The sequence below is a fragment of the Brachyistius frenatus genome, unplaced genomic scaffold (assembly GCF_029030835.1).
Source record: "Brachyistius frenatus isolate BFR_SWC_R1_liver_20210118 unplaced genomic scaffold, ASM2903083v1 Contig_4, whole genome shotgun sequence".
In the NCBI taxonomy this organism is placed as follows: Eukaryota; Metazoa; Chordata; class Actinopteri; family Embiotocidae; genus Brachyistius; species Brachyistius frenatus.
The window spans coordinates 7070715-7089122 of NW_027210603.1; the positions used below are offsets into that span (position 1 = coordinate 7070715).

The window sequence follows — 18408 nt, forward strand, 5'->3', positions numbered from 1 at the left end:
CCTGACTGGTGACTTCTGCCTCTCTCTCTTTCTCTCTCTGTGTGTGTGTGTGTGTGTGTGTGTGTGTGTGTGTGTGTGTGTGTGTGTGTGTGTGTGTGTGTGTGTGTGTGTGTGTGTGTGTGTGTGTGTGTGTGTGTGTGTGTGTGTGTGTGTATTTTAGAGCTAGAGAGATTAAGAGGGAGAGTACTGCAGGTGAGCCCTCAATGTAATCAATCACCACGGCGTCACAAGGCCCACGACTTGTGGATTACCCCGTCAACTGATATCTAGTTTGACTTCACATTTTTTTGCATATTCATTATTCCTGGCAGATAAAGAAAGAACACAGTCTGCATCATTACTATGCTTCAGGAAAGGAAGATAATAATCAACCTTGTGCCTGAGGCGGATCGTGACAGCTCAACCACATGGCCCAAACAGTCCAACACCCTGCACAAACCCCACCATCCACCTCAAACACATGCACATACACACACCGTTTGCCACATCAGGATACAGTGAATTCCGGTTTAAACAGTATTCTGCTCGGTTCACACCAACAGATTAACCGCAGTTCTTCTGCGACCGGTAATCATATCCTGGGCTCGAACTGAAATGACTGAAAGGCCTCAACAAGATGATGCTTTCTCAGCGATACAGCAGCCATCTGGGGAGGCAAATGGATCGAAACACAAAGATGTGTGACATAAGAAATGAGGTCCAGTCACATTCAATAATACCTCGACAGGTAATAGTCGAGTGGTGTGACACCTGTTATAAGGACTGGTCTGAAAACGTTCTCTAAAAGTGAAGAATAAGAAACATTTATGAACCCACTTACATGATCGTATGGCCAATCATGTTTGTTCTGAGCTGGAGCAACAACACATTTGGTTAAAATTGAGGTCCGACCATAATCTGACTTTAGGACCATTTAAAATACCACATAAAAGAGATGTGGAATTTTGGAGAAAGAAAAACAGCATGTAAAACTATGGCTAGCCAGTGAGACAACGCCAGCTCAAGCTTTTTACTTTTTCCTGAAATTGACTTAACAATTGTATGGTCCCACGCCTAAGTGGTTAAATTCTTTGTATCATGTAAAAAAAGACAGCAGCTAAATCTTAAATCACACACTTAGGGAAAAAAAGTAAGACCAACTAAACCTGCTGAGGAGCCTATAGCCGAGTGGCATCTGCAGTCTCTGACTTCAGTGGAAATCACATCATTTCAAGTGGTGAAACTTAATCTAAATGACTTATTTCAGTGTGTTTATTGTCAATTTATTAAAATAGTTTAGTTCAAATGGACAGGAGAGGTGAAAATTCAAGAACATCTTTTTTTTTAAATTTTTTACAGGGTTTCATTGCTATATTTAGCCTATATATATGTGTTTTACGTTTCAAGGCTATGACTAATTAAAATCAGCCTAAATTAATAAACAACTCAAACATCTGTTACACAAATCAGCTTAGTCCATTCTACTAAACCTCTTCTGAATAGTGCGTCTCTCTGATGATAGCAGCCATGTAAGACCTCCGAAGGTCTCTTGAATTTAAATCAAAATACATTTCATGATGCGCTTTTACACACAAATGTTATGTTGAGGAATAAAAGTACTTGTAATATAAAGTTTAGTTCAAGTATTTACTTTCAGAAACTTAATACATACAGGCTGTGGTCCAAATATCCTCATCTATCGTCAATTGTTCTAAAATGGGTGATGTGTCCTCATCACAGAATTCTCTACTGTAATAAATGCAAGCTTACTATTCATTAAAGAAACATTTCTCAAGAATTTTTAAGGTTTTGATTAAGTTCTATTACGTCTCAGTGTGACGCGATAGCATCATGAAAGCACGGAGGGCAGATGTGAGCTCAGTGGTTTGTTGGTGGACGGGTGGCCGCTGTTCTCTGCTGTGAGAATGAGGCTGTGCAGCTCTCCAAACTCACTGCTCCAAATCTCCAGCCGTGGACAAACACACTCACAAAATTGCTATTGTGTAGCCTTTCACCAGCACCGAGCATCGGTGCTAACAGACATTGTCTTTGCTTTCTCCCTGCTGTGTATTTTCAGAATGATTATTGTATGGCACATACAATATGCGACCACTATCATTGTGAGGGGAGCGAGGCTGTTATTTTGAAGCAGGAAATGACCGGCCAGGACCCCTTGTGACCTCGGAGGGAAAGCGATGACCTTAGACTGACCCTTGTGTTTATCCTGGGCTCAGACTGTGATTGAGTTAAGTCGGCTGCCCTGCTGACGAGGGGAGGAGAGGGTGATAGGTGGGGTTACTCTCAAACAAGGAATGCAACAATGTGCAGGAAAGTCCCTCTGAGGTGCCAGCTTTATAGGAGGCACCAGTCACGGTGCGAATGGGACTTTTAGTTTTATCTTGGGATATTTGGATGACAATGTTTTTCTATTTGGTAGCATAGTATTGTGACAGTGTCAAAATGCAGTATAGTATTGTTAAATATTGTGCAAAATTTAAATAAACAAAAAACTTCCAATATGGTAAAGTGGTAGTTCTTGACACAAGCATGCCCTCTTTTGATGAACCAAGCGTACTACCTCCCTAAATGAAAGAGGGCACCCGTCTCAAATAGCAGGCAGATTAAAACATGTTCTTTATACACCTTGTTTCATCTGAATAATCATGATAAAAGATGAGTTTCTCAAAACTTTATTTCAAATTTGACAACTTTCCACATCATTGTCCATTTCACAAATATTTGTTTCCCATCTTCCATGTCTTTTCTCTCATACAACCTAATCTCTTATTCTTTAATCTCACAGTCAAATAAAACAACAAAAAAAATCATACAAAAATGTAGAAAATATGACTGAGGAACATCAAAAACAAGCATTTGGGATGACAGAATCAGAGCTTCAAATTTGTTCAAATGTAAATGTCAGTCAGGGGCGAGTAGAAAACCAGTTGTAAGTGCAGAGAGATAAGATTGGAAAAGACTGTCATCGTCACACTTTAAAGCTAGAGATGACTCAAATTTAGAGTACAGTATATGTAAGTAAAGACATGAGACCGAAAACACTTGGGCCCTTCAGATATTAATTTCAAAAACAGTCACCTTGACCATACAAACATTAGAGTGAAAAAAGAACGTTCAGATTTGAACATGAAAACAAAGACTCATGTCTGAACCAAACATGACGACGTTTAACGGTAGCTCAACTGAAAAATGACAAAAGTTGTGATGGAACTGCTCTCGATCTGAGCACGCAGTGACCTCAAGTTTATCACAAGGCACAAGTGTTTGGATAAACCCATCACTACCATACGATGATTAGTCCATGTCTGGATTCAAGGATGGTAAAAAAAAAAAAAAAAAAAAATGTGTAAGTGAGTCACATTTCATTTCATTCTCATACATATCGTCGGTTGATGTTGTAGCAGGGGTGTTTGTGTGTTTGTGTGTCTGTGTGTCTGCGTGCGTGAGAGCAGCAGGAGGAGGAGGAGTTTAGAGGGCATCTAGCAGACTGTCAATGCGGCTGACGAGCTCCTGTCTCTTGCCGGTCAGAGTCTTCTCGCTCTCAATGTAAGCATCCTTCTTGACTTTACCAGCCACCAGCCTCTCTGCCTCCTGGCAGGAGCGGCACACCAGCTCCTTCACCTGGCCGTCCAGCTTCTGCACCTCTGTGACCTGCAGACACAGAGAGTGGAGTTGACGTTACTGCGCCTCCGGTTAATGGAACTTAACATTTCACTCGCAGCACCCAAATTACTCGCCTTGTCGGCCAAGTCGGAGCCCTCTGCCTTGAGGCGAGCCTGCAGTGAGCTGATTTCATTGGTGAGAGTGCGGTGGTCGGCCTCCAGAGTCTTCCGGCCGCTGTTCAGCGCCCCCGTGTCGCGGGACTGCTTGTAGCGGTTGACCACCTCGTCCATGTGCCGGTACAGACCGAGGCGCTTGTTAACCAGGGTCAACACCTGCTCTGTGATGGAGGCCACCTTCATACGCACCTCAGCTGCCGGGTCCTGAGCACAGATGAGAGAAGTTAGAACAGATTTAAAACTCACATGAATGAAGTGACAATAACAATTAATATATCGCAATGTTCAGCAGAGCTGCTAATGAGGGGGCATAAGGATAACTGACATAAACTGGGCTGTGTAAAAAAAAAACACGAGTGTTTTCATACCTTTGTAATGGCAAAGTCCAACCGTACATAGATGATGACAGTGAAGAAGAGGATGTAGAAGGCCCCAACAACCAAGAGAGGCTCCTGCAGCATCAGGATCTTATTGAAGTTATAATGAACCTGGTAATCACAAAAGAAGTTTTTCATTCAGATTTGAATACAATTTCACAACTCGTATCACAATCAAACTACATATTAATAAACCGAATAGAAATGATTAAGGTCTGTGCAAAAGTGAGTATGAGACAGATTCTTTAGTTTTTTACATTTACGTCTCTTTTAGGTAACAATAATAGACAGATGACAGGAAATGACGGTAAAGAAATAAAACCAGCTTGACAAACATCCCTGGATGCCGTGTTCAATGGTTAATGGAAGTAAATGGCTCTCAAGATTGTTTACTTCACTTTATTACTTTCAGAGTTTCTGAACTACGTTGTCTCAAGGGTTTTACAGATGATTCACAGTTTAACTAACCAACACGATCTAGCTAAAGCTAACATTTGCCTTCCTTATATTAGCTAAGGAGTGTTATCTTGGTGATGGCACACCCTTTCATTTCCAGTGCTGACTCAACATTTCAATAGGCTACTAATATTAAATGTCACAAATGATCTAATGTTAGTTGGTACCAGCACGCAGCAGTGCGACAACAGGGAGATGTTGTAGATATTTTGACATCAATATATAGTTTATTACTTTGACATTCTTTTTGTTTGGATGTGGTGTTGTCTCTTGCCTTTTTGATTTTACTCTTAATACCATCATACTCTTTTGTTTTCACTCAGGGGTTTAGGAGTTTCACCTGGCGAGGTAACTGAACAATATTTAAACATTCCTTCCTATTTTTCTATGGTTCATCTTACCACAACATCATGGATGTGCTGCTCCACCAGGTTGTTCTTGGTGGCGACCAGCACGGGTCGGCCAAAAGTATCCAGATATGTATAGTGCAGCTGGTTTGGCATGCGATCGATTTTATAAGGTGTATCCACGTGGATGTTTCTGATAGGATAAAGCCGAGAAATGGGAGAAAAACATCAACCACTGCAAATGTCTTCTTGGATGAGTGCGAATTAAATTGCAAACACTTACCTGGCCCCCTCTGGCAGGATGATTTTTACAGTGAGCAAGTCAATGACCTGATCATCATAAACATGGTCAACTAGTCTCATCTTCAGTGCATACTGGTCACCTAGTGCAAAAAAATGATGCAACATATTAGCACATCCTTGGATTCAGTAATTACAAAGAATGTGTTGATATACAGTTGGAAAGATATGTTCAGATCCTAATGACAGCAAGCATCTGCCCTGCTGAAGGAACCCTTGACACTGGTTTTGTTTCAATTATCGACTTATATCCATCACTAAATGGTTTCTCCTGAGAATTATCGGAAGTCAACTTACCCAGGGTGTAGAGGTACTCGTAGCTTGGCAGATTGTAGCCGATGATGTAGTGGGTCTTCCAGCCTCCAAACAAGGGGAAACGAGGTCGGACCTCCACCTCCACCGAGTCATCCAGAACCTGCAGATGGGAGGTGGAGATGTTGCCAATCTCATCCCTATAGTAAACGTCTTGGGCCGAAGCAGGAAGGATAGTCTGTGGAGGAGAAAGGATGCAGTCGTCGTAGTTATCATCCAACAGTGAAAACAAGGCAGACGATGGTCGTTTGCATCTAGAACAACAAACCTTGAAAGACTTGACAGATGAGATGCCGCTGTCGGACTGCCGCTGGTAATCATAACGTGAAAAGGGGCCTTTCAGGATGGCTCCTGTGTGCCTCAGGTCAATGGTTTCTTCTACAGCAATGTTGCCCCAGTGAGACACCTCAATGGTGCGAGTGATGCCACTGATGGTGAGGAAGGGCGTGTTGTTTTCGTAATGGATCTTCATTGCATCCTGAACAGTAGACACCATACACAACATGAAATGCATTAGCAGCTGTTTTGCAGCTTTACTTGAGGCAAATCAAATCTGTGCAGAGTCGTACCTCGCTGAATGGAGCAACGTCTCGGAAGGGTCCGTACTCAATTATCTCATCGGTCTTGCTGGGGTTGCCCAACTTGGTGTAGCTCTCCACAGTCTTGGAGGCCAGGCGGACACGTGTGGTCTGGCTGCTGGTGGGATACGGGGAGTACATGTAGTGGTTCCCCTGAAAAATCACCAGCTGACGCTCAGCCTGGGTGATGTGTGTGGGGAAGGGCCTCAGGACATGGCTGAAGGTCATCTCCACCTTCGCTTTCAGTTGAGCGCCTGCAGCCAGACTGGAGGGCAGCTGCACTTTGTAAAACTCTCCACTGTTCCAAACAGACGACAGAGAGGCACACGGGTCAGACACATTTGCATAATAATGTTAATGCTGCAACCGGAAAATATCAGCTTCTCAGGAAAAGCAGTTATGTTTGTGGGAATTTATTTGTGGATTCTTGAAAAGGAGAAAGGTTTTAGCATTTTACATTATATGTGTAAAATGTTGCTGAAATGATTATTTATATTTTGGTTGATTGAATAAATCATTTTTGTCCTCTAAGCTAGGAACTGGGGGACAACAGTGTTGGTCTTAGGTTAAAGGTTGGGAAAAAAAAACGTTTATAAATGACCCCAAGATGTTTCAGTTTGCGACTAACTTAATGAAATTTTGATTCAAATGCACACATTATGCTTTGCTTTCATCAGTTCAGTTGTTTTTATGGGAAAGCTCATTTCTGATCCCTTACCTTTGGCCCTGAATTGTTGTCTGCTGGAGTTCAAGTGTGCCATCCTCCTCTTCATCACCCTTCACCTATAAAATCATCATTTGAGTATATATATATATATATTTTTTTTAATAAATACATTTACAAGCGAAACACAAAAGCTTCATACTGCAACAGATAATAATCATGTGTAGTTCATGATGCTGTCTGAAAACTGCGTTATTTAAATTCCATTCAAAGTGAAGGAGGCAGGTCGGTGCGCAGCAACACGGAAGTGAAGCCGCCCAGCGCATACGTGTCATTCAGCCAGAGACGGAGCCGGGAGCCCTGCGGAAGTTAACAATCGCATCCTGAGAAGTTCACAACCAATTCATCTGGTCCAGGCTGATTTATTTAACTACATTTCACGGGCTGGTGTGAATAGCTTTCACGTTTTACAACACACCTTGTAACAGTAGCTCCCGTTGGCTAACTGGCTTTTTGACTCCGTGCTTGCAGAGCTACACTGAATGGCGAAGCTAGTAAACTGTGCATCAATACACTGAATGAACACTTTGTGCAGCGATGTGCAATAAACACTTAATACGACAAAACAAAAACAAAAAAATGTGCCTCCTGCAATGCGTTGCAGCGTGTGTAGCCTACTGCACGGAAGCTAACGTGCTAACGCTAGCGAGCGGGCTACAGGACTCGGCGGCGTTTCATTCACTGAAGTTTGTCTCACCGAAGCTCCGATGTACGCCAGGTGTGGAGCCAGGTCAGCTTCCACCGCCAACACGAAGCTGTGGACGGCGGAGTTCCCCTGGTTGGACAGCACTATCTCCGCAGTGATCTTGGCCAGATGAGTGCTCAGGTCCACTGTCCTCTTCACGTCCTCGTTCACCAAACCGTCCGCTGAAACCTCCGAGCTCACAGCGGACAGGAGCAGCAGCAGCAGGCGGGCGACCAGAAGGGACGACTTGTGTGTCATGGTTCACGAGAATAGGAGCTGAAATACCGGGGCGAAAGCGGTTAGATTGGAGATAAATGTAGAGCAGCAAAGAAAGGCCGCCGTGCTGCTCTACATCAGAAAGGATGACGCTTCATTCAGTCGGACGTGATGACGTCACGGCGCGCTCTTTGTAACGTGCTTGTGCGTGGCAAGCGCGTGTGAAATCTGACACTAACTTATTTAACATGGGCTTTCGAGAGATACACCCGTTCTGACATTTAATGTGAGACCCTTTTCTCTTTGTTATGGACATTTTTTTTTTTAACTGTCTGATGACAAAATGGCTGTGAAATGTGAAAAACGCTTGTTATTATTTCCGTCAGACACTTAATGGTCTCACGCCGAAATAGCTCAGTTGGGAGAGCGTTAGACTGAAGATCTAAAGGTCCCTGGTTCGATCCCGGGTTTCGGCAGAAGTTGATTTTTTTTTTTTTTTTTTTAAAATTATATACCTGACAACAGTACGTCTGTACAGAAACAGCGAATTACATCACGAATACCATCTTTTGAAAACCAATACGGGGAGTCCGCTCCATCTTTTTCAAACCAATCAAATATCAGAGTCCATCTTTTGACAGCCAATCACGGCACGAGGTCCATCTTTCTAAAAGCAAATAACATGCCGGAGCCCATCTTTTCACAACCAAACACGGTGCGAAGTTCTTTCCAATGCTGGTTATATTTCTGTGTTCTAGATGTAATGGTGTATAATCTGATTTTATAGGAATACTAGAGTTTGATTTTTATTATATGATTTGTTTTTCATAAATAACAGATAGAATAGCACTCTGCGTTTAAAAGCAATTAATTAATTAATAGTCACAGAATAATGAAAGGAAATATGTATATACCGCATGGTAGAGTATGTTCAGCCATAACCCCATACACATGTGTTACAAGTGAATGTACAAGCCTGCTACATACTATTCACAACATGTGACTTGACCACAGTTACTTTACAGTTATGAAAACAACTGACCTGATTATAATTTCATGTAGTCATTGGAGATTTTATTTTTAATCCAGTAGATGGCAGCAATGTAACATTTTGGATAGCGAGCGCCACGAAAAACCAATAAGTAGCAGCAGAGACTGATGTTCCAAAATGGTCTGGTTCGATCCTGGGTTTTTGCGGGGAGATGAGTCTTTTATACGCTGAAAGAGAGTCATAAGTTGTTATTGAATTGGCTCTGTATTGGTATTCGGTCTAAGACTGGTTTGAAAGAATGACTTTAAAAATGTGACCAGTATCTCTTTAACTAAAGCTCTTAACGACCAAGCAACCAGGATCCAGCGTGTTGACAGCATTGGCTGTTTATTGGAGTCAGATATACCGATCAGACACTAAAGATGTATCCTCTGCACATTGACCGCTGCAGGGCGGTGGCATCATCATACCACTGAGATTTTGAGTGACATTAACGGCACAATTTTACAAAAGCTAGTACAAAAGAAGTGTAAGTGATGGATTTATAATTTTATTTTTTCACAACATAATATAAATCGAACAATTTAATATGTCGGAAACTGACAAGCAAAGATGATCTGCTTAGAGAGTACAAAAGCTGAAGCAGAGGAACCAAGGCAAGCCGGTATCCCCCTTAGATAAAGAGCGTCGACATCAGTGGCTGGTGGCTGGGAAAGTCTATATTTATGTTCACCCCGTGGCTCTCTTGCAGGTTATTTTTGGTCAACCCCTAAACTCCTAAAAAGAACAACTCCAGCTGCAACAGGCCTGTGGATGAGAGTATCTGTAGTTCTTCTGCACGTTTATTACTGAACGCTCACAAAGGTGTTTTAAGACTGTAACAGTCCATAGGAAGTATGTAGTTTAAAACTTGTCTAGTAACAGGATAACGTAATTTTCTGTTCATCTTTGCAAACATTAGATTAATTTGCTTTTATTGTTTATATCTGTTAAATACGTTACCACGTGATCGCGAGATTTGAGCGTTTCCTATTTTCTGAATAAAAGCAGAATTAATTCAGCAGTATAAAACCGTGTGCTGCCTGAGGTTGCGGCTGGACATCAAGACGTCCCTGAAACAACTTTGGTGTTTTTCGGTGCTCGTCAAAGTCCTGGGCGGCAGGGCGTGGCCAGCGCGTGACGTCACCCCCGCCGACGGAGCTTGTTTTGGAGGAAGTGCTCGTTTAGCAACTAGCCTCGTTAGCTCGGCTGGAAAACCAGCGTCACCTGCAGCTGGGCGAAACGGCACCACATAGTTACACGGAGGGATTTACACGTCGGCGGTGGCAGTGTTGATTTTGATAAGAAGGGTTATCGGAGAGACGAGCAACCAGAGACACTTTAGCTGTCGACGCTTTGAACGTGTTGTTTTGTGACGGCAGACATTTGGAGAGCGCTGTTAGCCCGTCAGCTAGCCTACGCGTTAGCTAACGCTTTTCCAACGGAGGCAGAGAAAAGAAAAAAAAAAAAAAAAAGTCCACTTTCGATTTCGTGAGTACTGAAGGATCATCGACCAGGTCGGTTTGTGTTCACTTTTACCGACCATATATCTGAACAGTCCAGCTGTCGTTATCTCAAAGTTTCATATTTGTGAATAAGCCGTGCTCTGCTAACGAAACGTGAGCTCAAAATAAGAAGTGTCACTGATGTGTTGAGATCATTGTGAAGTCGTGAACTCTCCGTTTCGACTCGCGACTGCTCTGAAATTATTTTGTAAATTAACACCGATATTTTCTAATTTATGTTCCATTATTTCCTTGCTCATAACCACCTCGCTGTCTCGCCTTGATCTCCAAATGTGGTGTTTATTATCCCCTTCCTTTGGCTCGCAAAGGTCTGACGTCATGACTTTCTGCTCCGGTTTATAAAGTCAAACTATTTACACCCAGTTTTGATCTCTTAACTGTGGATGCAGCCGGCCGGTCGTCGTGTTGTGCTCATCGTGCCTGCCGAGTCACGGCTCCGTCGGTCCTGTGTGTTGAAGCCATGTGACCCTGACATCGTGTCATGGGGCACAGATTATCAGAGCCGCACCGACAGCTCGATGCTCATTTCGTTTTCAACTGTGGCCTTCTTCTTACACGCATTTAACATCGAGAGATGTGTCAGTGTCACCTGTAACTTGTCTCAAGTATACCCTCTCCGAGGTCTGAGCTGATTGAAATTATTATTTAAGTCCCATTAGTCATAGAGTTTGGACTTTGGTCACTCAGCTGTAGGAGGAGGTTATTATTACACTTGCCCAAAGTCAAACATGCTCAGTGATGTCTTTGACCAGGCGTAGGCATGTTTGAGCCATTGTTTTAGTACTGAAACAATACGTACTTCCAATTATCTGGATGATTTATTACCAGAAATATGACGCAAAGGTTTTCATCAATTATTTTTGACCCATTCCTACGTGACACAAGGGGGCATGTTCATGTTTCTTACCGCTTTTGGATTTATATCAGACGTACAGAAATGTGATAGATAATAGGGCCGGGGTATGTTACATGTAAAGGGGAAGGATGGACAATAGCTGACACTCGTATTGCATGCTCATATTTCCTTAAATTTACAATCAAGATGTTGGAAATGTTTTAGTTTGTAGTTGGGACAGAATTTGGTCCATAATGATTCATGTGAAAATCTCTGCCTGCTTGATTTAACAAATACTGACCTCAGATGGGACTTAATCATAATGCATTACAGTAAAGTATTGTAATGATTAACACAATTCATGTATGCATTCAGCGTATTGTGGAGTAACTGTGTGTGCGCTATTTTTGTTTTCTATTTCTGGAAAAGTCCAGCTTCATAAATCCACAAGAATTGTTACTTGGAAGTGAAACAATATAGTTTATTCAATTGAAGGGTTTGTCAGCTTTATAAATATCACAACATCAGTCCTTTACAGTACAACAAAAAGAACCAGAAGCAGTGACTGAAATAGACGATATCAACTCAGCTCAACAACCTCAACACTGTATTGTTCAACATATTTTTGAAAAAAAATTGTGAATTATTTGCTACAAGAATTGTATTTAGAGTCTCGTGGCACAATGCATTGTAGCATATTGTTTATTACAGTACTTATCTTTGTTTTCAAAGTACAGGAAAGCCAAGTATAGGAGGCGTTGCACTTGGTCTCATTCTGGGACTCGGCCCTTCTTTGGACGACCTTTATATTCGTGTATTACCTGCTGGTCCACATAAGAAGGGTCATCACTCAGGCAGGGCTGTATCCATCTTGTTAGAGAGATTCTGCTGCGGGCTTTTCTTCAATTGGAGGCGGTCTCCTCTCCTCTAATTTTGTTTTTTTCTCTTCACAGCTGTGGCACAATGACGTCAAGGAAGAAAGTACTACTCAAAGTCATCATCCTCGGAGACTCCGGGTAAGTGATGTTTAGCAGTGGCTTTTATACAAAACAATAATGGTTCACTCAAATAAAAAAAATAAAAAAGACAACAGCAAGCAAGGCACCATTTTAAACCTTCTCCAATCAATTCATGGCGGTGGCGTTCTGCTTCCCACTTTTCTTCCCTTCATGTGTGCTGAATCTTGTCCTGTAATATTTGTTTTATAGAGTTGGGAAGACCTCATTGATGAACCAGTATGTGAATAAGAAGTTCAGCAACCAGTACAAAGCCACAATAGGTGCTGATTTTCTGACGAAAGAAGTCATGGTGGATGACAGACTTGTCACAATGCAGGTACTGACGAAATCATGACGACAACAATGTCCTACTATTATATTTATCACTCAAACACAGTTGTCGTATCTGAAACAATCACAGACTGCATTAAAGGGCTAATCAAATGTAGTGATGCTATGAAAACAGATGGATTTCTATCTCACAGTAGTAACTGACTGATTGCAAAGAATTTTGCTGGTTTGCCACGAGAACATTTTGTGTAACTTGTGCATCCACAAAACTAAGGAGGCTAATGAGCCGGTCAATGCATTTACCCTCGAACATTACGGATGCAAACACTTGGTTACTTTAGTGAAGTTCAAAATCAGAGTCAAGCAAATCTTGAATAACAGATCTGGAAAACGTGTTACTCTTCGCAGAATTACCTTTGTTTACATCCAGGTTTTTACAGATTTATACTCAAATCCCCCCAAAAAACTCAATCAGCAGTAAAAGAAAACTCCAACAGAGTCCCGTCACTCTCTTCTTTTTGGAGCTGTGAATTTGTCTCCTGTGGGGAACCACACATTACACTTTAGTTCCGATCATCCCATAATTAGGATGACTTGGTTAATTTAAACCATGTAAACATTAAAGTCACAGTATTACATCCCTTTATTTACAATGATCAGATAATTTGTAGCCATGTAAACACAGCCTGTCCTTCATAAGGATTATTTCCTCTCTATTCTGTCTCTCAGATCTGGGACACTGCAGGTCAGGAGAGGTTTCAGTCCTTAGGCGTAGCGTTTTACCGTGGAGCTGACTGCTGCGTCCTGGTGTTTGATGTGACCGCACCCAACACCTTCAAGACCCTAGACAGCTGGAGGGATGAGTTCTTGATCCAGGCCAGCCCACGAGACCCAGAGAATTTTCCCTTTGTGGTGCTGGGAAACAAGATTGATTTGGAGAACAGACAGGTGGGTTGATATTATTTAAAATTGCAACGTGTCATTTGTTAGATACCCTCTCTATGTTTTAGATTGGGTTTTTTTTCCAGGAAATGTACAGCTGTGGTTAGTCCTTTTTGAGACTAGAATATTTTGAGAATTTTTTTAGAGATTGAACTATTTTATGTTCTACCTGATGTCTCCAACATGAACATAAGCTCCTTTGTGTTTCAGGTAACAACCAAGCGAGCGCATGCTTGGTGTCAGAGCAAGAATAACATCCCGTATTTCGAAACCAGCGCCAAGGAGGCGATCAATGTGGAGCAGGCCTTCCAGACTATTGCACGCAACGCTCTTAAACAGGTAATGGCGGGTGGTTTGACATAGTCTGGACAATGTTGAGAAATACACTTTTTGAACATGTTTCTGTGAAAGCTGGGAGATGCAGAGCTAGGCACTCACCGTGTTGTATTGTCTGATTTTAGGAAACGGAAATGGAGTTGTCCGGCGACTTCCCTGAGGCAATAAAGCTGGACAGGAACGAGCGAGCCAAGCCGTCAGCAGAGACCTGCAGCTGCTGAGGACTCTCCAGATCTTCAGGGGGTTGCCATCGCCCTCACTACCCTGTCTTGCCTTGTCTATATATCCCCTTTCCCATAGCCCACTGTGTTATTCCCTAACGTCCAACATACAAGCAGCATCCCACTCATAGAGTATACTACTACACACAAACATGCTGCACTCACCCCCTTATGTATACAAAATACACATTTTCTATGAAATAGGAGTCTCCTAGCCCAAAGAACACGTAAAAGAAACATTATGGCATTTACTTGTATGCTACTTGTTACTTCCCAGTGTTTCCTCCTACTTTTTCATGGCGGTGGTAGTTTGGGCAAATCTTATTTTTTGGGTTCCATGCTGCTTTCTCACTCAGTTTTGGTTCTAACTGCTCTTATTTGGATACTTTAAGATGTAAATCAAAGCATTAATTTCTATATGTATTTGTGTTTATGATTTCAGTCAGGCAACACTTTATTTTCTTATCATAGTTTCAGTAGCAGTAGTACTTTTTTTATATATTTTTTTCACAGCCCACCACCGCTGCATGAATAATGAAAACACTGCTCCCCCATTTTTACTCATTTGTGTTGTGACTTAAATGAGTTTCACTATCAAAAACACTTGTTACCATCATTCCACTTTACCTCATAAACACCTTAAAAAGTAATTTCCGATACTTAAACGGGGTCGTATGTGAAGGTGCACGTGTGGATCACATCAAAATGCTGCCTGCTGATTCTTGTTGATTGGCATAACTTAAGAATCCAGTTTAAATACATCCAACAAGTTTGTACAGTTTTTTTGTTTTTTTGCACTTTGCTGTCATCCTCAGTAACTGAAGACTTGTTGAAATATCTTGGAGCCACAATAAATGAAATTGTAGCTCAGGTTGAGGACATTGAGTGAATACAGACTCAGCTCCTTGATGCAAGTGCTGTTCCTCTGTTGGGGAAATGAAGGTTCGTCTTGTAATCTATGACTCTTGATACAATATTTGACATGAGAATGAACCAAATCAAGACAGCATGTCAATCTACCTGATAGTCTTGGAGAGGAGAGATTTTTCTCAAGTATAAATATCATTCATAACTGAGTACTATTAGCTAGTACATTTCTTTTTACTGTCAACTATTGCAAGACTTTGTATATTTGCAAACCTCAATCATTGTGTGGGGATGGCAAAACAAGCCGTGTTGTAAATCTCCATATCTGACTCTGCCAGTTGCTTGTGTTGGCAAACAATTTAAGTGCTTGACATTTCTTTTAACCAATCAGATCTTTAACTGTCTGTTTGTATTATGTTAAAACTTTGAAATGCATTATAGATTACAAGATAGCATACATACTGTAACTCAAAGACAAAAAAAATGTGTTGGGGGAAGTATTGGCATTCATTATTATTATATTATTAATATGATAAATGCATAGCATCTACATTGTTTCAAAATGTCTTTGCGTTTGAAGTAATAAGGGTAATAAAAATCTTGATTAAAGCACACTGGGTTTATGACATTTATTTATGAAATCATGAAACTATCAGGCAGTATCAGTGTAGCACATTTTTACAATAAAGTATTGTTTCTCAGTAAAAGAAAAAACGAAACATACAACCTTTTCCTCATACATTTTGAAATAGTAAAGTAGAATAGATGAGGCCTAAATGGTCTTTCAAACGCTGCACTGTTTTCAGTCCCAGTGCACACTGTATTTTCACTTGGTTCTAGGTTTCTTATTGGCTCCCTGAAGCCAATGCTGAAGTGCTCCTGCTGGCTTGCGCACTCTCTCCGACTTGCTTTCTTGCTCTTCTTTACTCTCACATGTATCGGACTCCTTCCTCTTTGTAGGGCCAGTGCTCGTCAGCCAGCTCATCATCATCTTCCTGCTTGCTGTCGGCTTGGGCTCCTGGAAGCCAAAGGTCAAATTAGTCAACTGAGACCTCTGTTCTTGCTCACCGACCGGCACTGTGTGGCTAAATCAACAGTGCGTAATATATCTTGTTAAATCTACTACCTTCTTGCTGTTGAGATCCACTGGCTGGAGACAGTCTGGGGAGTTGTTGCGTGAGTTGTTGACTAACGAAGACACGGGGTGAAAAGTCAAAATGTCTTTTGACTGAAGCAGTTTCAGAGCATCTAGAGACTTCACCTTCCCAAAATCAAGCCATCTCCTCACTTCTTCTTCTCCATCCAGGATTGCTGGCATCCTAAAACACAATCGCACACTAATTTACAATTTCACAGACACAGACAATAAGAAAAGAGCATGTTATGTTTCCCCAACAGCAATCCTTACCTGTTATGGATGGTGTGCAGATTTGGGGATGCGTTCACAGTAATGACACTGTATGTGTAAAGGGGTTCTCCACCACCTGGTGGCGTCCAGCAGTCAAACACTCCGGCCATAGTCAGCAACCTCCATCCAGTCCACTCAGTTGCTGCCTCTCCTCCCTAACCAACACAAAGAGAAGAGGAGCATGCTCAGTTTTTTTTTTAAACAACAAATTTCATGAACAAATGTGGCAGATTTTGTTAGTATGGTTATCATTTTCCACAGTTCCTAGCCTGGTAGTAACATCAAAACTAAGGCATGAGTTTGTATGCAGCATAAAATTTAGAATGCAAAAGAAACACCTGTTGGACACGTGCACATTTTTGCCTTGGCTCTTCTCTGACACAGGATATTTTCAGCACTGGTAATTTCCCATAACTGCTTTCTTTCTTTGTTCTAGATGAAAGAAATACCAAATTCTTGGCGGGTATACTACTATAGAAAAACCCAATGCAAACCTCTGTCAAACTGGGGGAGGCTTCCCCCGGAGGGCACGCCTTGTCTGAATTCTCCTTATTACGAGCTGAGGTCATGGGGTCGTCCTGATCCTCAATTTTCTCCCAGCTGGGCCCCCGACTCTGAGGGAAGTAGATGAAGAAAGGCTGCTTGGCTTTCTCCTCCCTCTGCCACTCATAAAAACCATCAGCCAGGATGACACAGCGCTGTCCTTTGATCAGAGGATCCTTTGGTGGAGATGACAAATTAATAAGACACGTCTGTGTGCAAATAAAATCACTGGACAATAAGCAAGAGGTTAAAGCCAGGATAGCTTTTCACAACTGTGTGCACCTTGTATGACTTCTTCTCCAATATATTCTCACTTCGGCAGTTGCTGGTATTGTATTGCATCTTCCTTGGATCGTTCTCCTTGAACCATGCAGGAATCAGACCCCAGCGCATGGAGGCCAGCACACACTCATCCACAGGAGCATTCTGAAGACACATGTTATATGAGCACCTACACTATATAAAGACACGCTGCAAAAAGGCAGGACAGAGGCTTATGTTGTTTTTATGTTGTTACGACTGAGAGAATTGTTTTGGAGGATGTTGGTTCTTTTAGCTTGAGTTGTATATGTCATAATTGAAGGTCACGGAACATAACATAAAAGAAGCACTATTTCCAATTAGTCCAAAACCCGATATAAGGGTTATCAATTCATTTCAGTTTAGTATCCATTACTTTTAACACCTTTTTTTTTCTTCACCTGAAACCGTTTGAATGTCACTCTGGCGCGGAGGGATCCACTTCCTCAGCTTACTTTTTGATAAAGTGAGTTTGCCTTTCAGCAAAGGTTAAGTAACGTCGAACACACTGTGTGCAGTGTCAGCTGAAGTTACCTGGTCAAAATGCCTGTGGGACAGCAGGACCGGACTCATGGACTGAGGGCTCTTGTTGTAAGAGGGTCGGTATTTGTCCGCGTCCCCATCCCTCCAGCGGGGCTGTCTCCGCAGTCCTCCTCGGTTTCTGTAGGAGCAGGCTCGACTCACCTCGTCAGGAGCCAGAGTGCACGCAGTTCTTCCGCACATTTCAACAGGCCGAAACGGAAAGCTTCCCCGCCACCTGAGACACGAGTCCAATAAAGATTAAATTAAGAGATGCGTCTACATTATTAGCACGTTAGCTTGACTAACGTTAAAACTTTTTTCTTTTTTTTTAAATCTGGCTGTAAAGACACCATTTAGAAACACGGCTTGGCTCACCAGTTTACCTGTGTCGTGATGTCCAACGCAAAGTTGCACTGATTGCCTCCGATGTTATGAGTGTTTGAGTCTTATGTACAGTCTGTGGATTTAGTGCGGCGCGGGGACTTGACTGGGCACGAGCCGTGAAGTGACGTACCATGACGTACAGACGCCCCCCCCCCCCCCCTCCTCCGTGCGCCGGAGCCAAGATGGCGGTAGAACAGAGAATATTCAAAATACAAAAGAATTGATTAAAAAAATTTTTTTTAAAAAAATCACACAATATTATTGGATTGGAGAAAAATAAGTGTAAGAATAGAAAAAAAAAACACATTTTATATATAATCTTGTATTCCGCGAAATAACGTCTCTCCACCGACACAAAGAAGAAGAGTCTGTTTAATGCTCGCATGGTATTGATCATCTATATGAAGGAAAACAATACCGTTTCGGTTTTTAAG

General features: G+C 41.9%; 3 protein-coding genes and 1 non-coding gene across 6 annotated transcripts; 2 read left to right on the top strand and 2 right to left on the bottom strand.

Annotated features, from left to right (window-relative positions):
• Positions 1–2653: 2653 nt before the first annotated feature.
• Positions 2654–7926, bottom strand: rpn1 (ribophorin I). The gene is made up of 10 exons (XM_069713088.1): positions 7568–7926; positions 6865–6929; positions 6138–6444; positions 5837–6046; positions 5554–5746; positions 5240–5339; positions 5011–5149; positions 4145–4264; positions 3735–3980; positions 2654–3648 (listed from the first exon to the last, which is right to left on the bottom strand). Exons 1-10 carry the CDS (start codon positions 7811–7813, stop codon positions 3466–3468), a joined length of 1809 nt encoding a protein of 602 aa, XP_069569189.1. The 5' UTR covers positions 7814–7926; the 3' UTR covers positions 2654–3465.
• A 248-nt stretch (positions 7927–8174) lies between these two features.
• On the top strand, positions 8175–8247 carry trnaf-gaa (transfer RNA phenylalanine (anticodon GAA)). Its single transcript has one exon. It is a non-coding gene; the product is annotated as a tRNA-Phe (tRNA).
• Positions 8248–9965: 1718 nt separating this feature from the next.
• On the top strand, positions 9966–15426 carry LOC138629436 (ras-related protein rab7-like). Its single transcript, XM_069713129.1, has 6 exons — positions 9966–10318; positions 12116–12178; positions 12371–12497; positions 13181–13399; positions 13604–13732; positions 13855–15426. Exons 2-6 carry the CDS (start codon positions 12126–12128, stop codon positions 13948–13950), a joined length of 624 nt encoding a protein of 207 aa, XP_069569230.1. The 5' UTR covers positions 9966–10318; positions 12116–12125; the 3' UTR covers positions 13951–15426.
• Positions 15427–15431: 5 nt separating this feature from the next.
• On the bottom strand, positions 15432–18078 carry hmces (5-hydroxymethylcytosine binding, ES cell specific). Of its 3 annotated transcripts, none has more exons than XM_069713108.1 (7): positions 17974–18078; positions 17603–17825; positions 17051–17194; positions 16720–16944; positions 16226–16380; positions 15944–16136; positions 15432–15835 (listed from the first exon to the last, which is right to left on the bottom strand). In XM_069713108.1, the coding sequence occupies exons 2-7, from the start codon at positions 17789–17791 to the stop codon at positions 15644–15646; spliced, it is 1098 nt and encodes a 365-aa protein (XP_069569209.1). In that variant the 5' UTR covers positions 17792–17825; positions 17974–18078; the 3' UTR covers positions 15432–15643. The 3 variants fall into 3 exon arrangements, with proteins under 3 accessions (XP_069569209.1, XP_069569199.1, XP_069569218.1); XM_069713098.1 differs by having other exon boundaries at positions 17966–18078; XM_069713117.1 differs by lacking the exon at positions 17051–17194 and having other exon boundaries at positions 17966–18078.
• Positions 18079–18408: the final 330 nt, after the last annotated feature.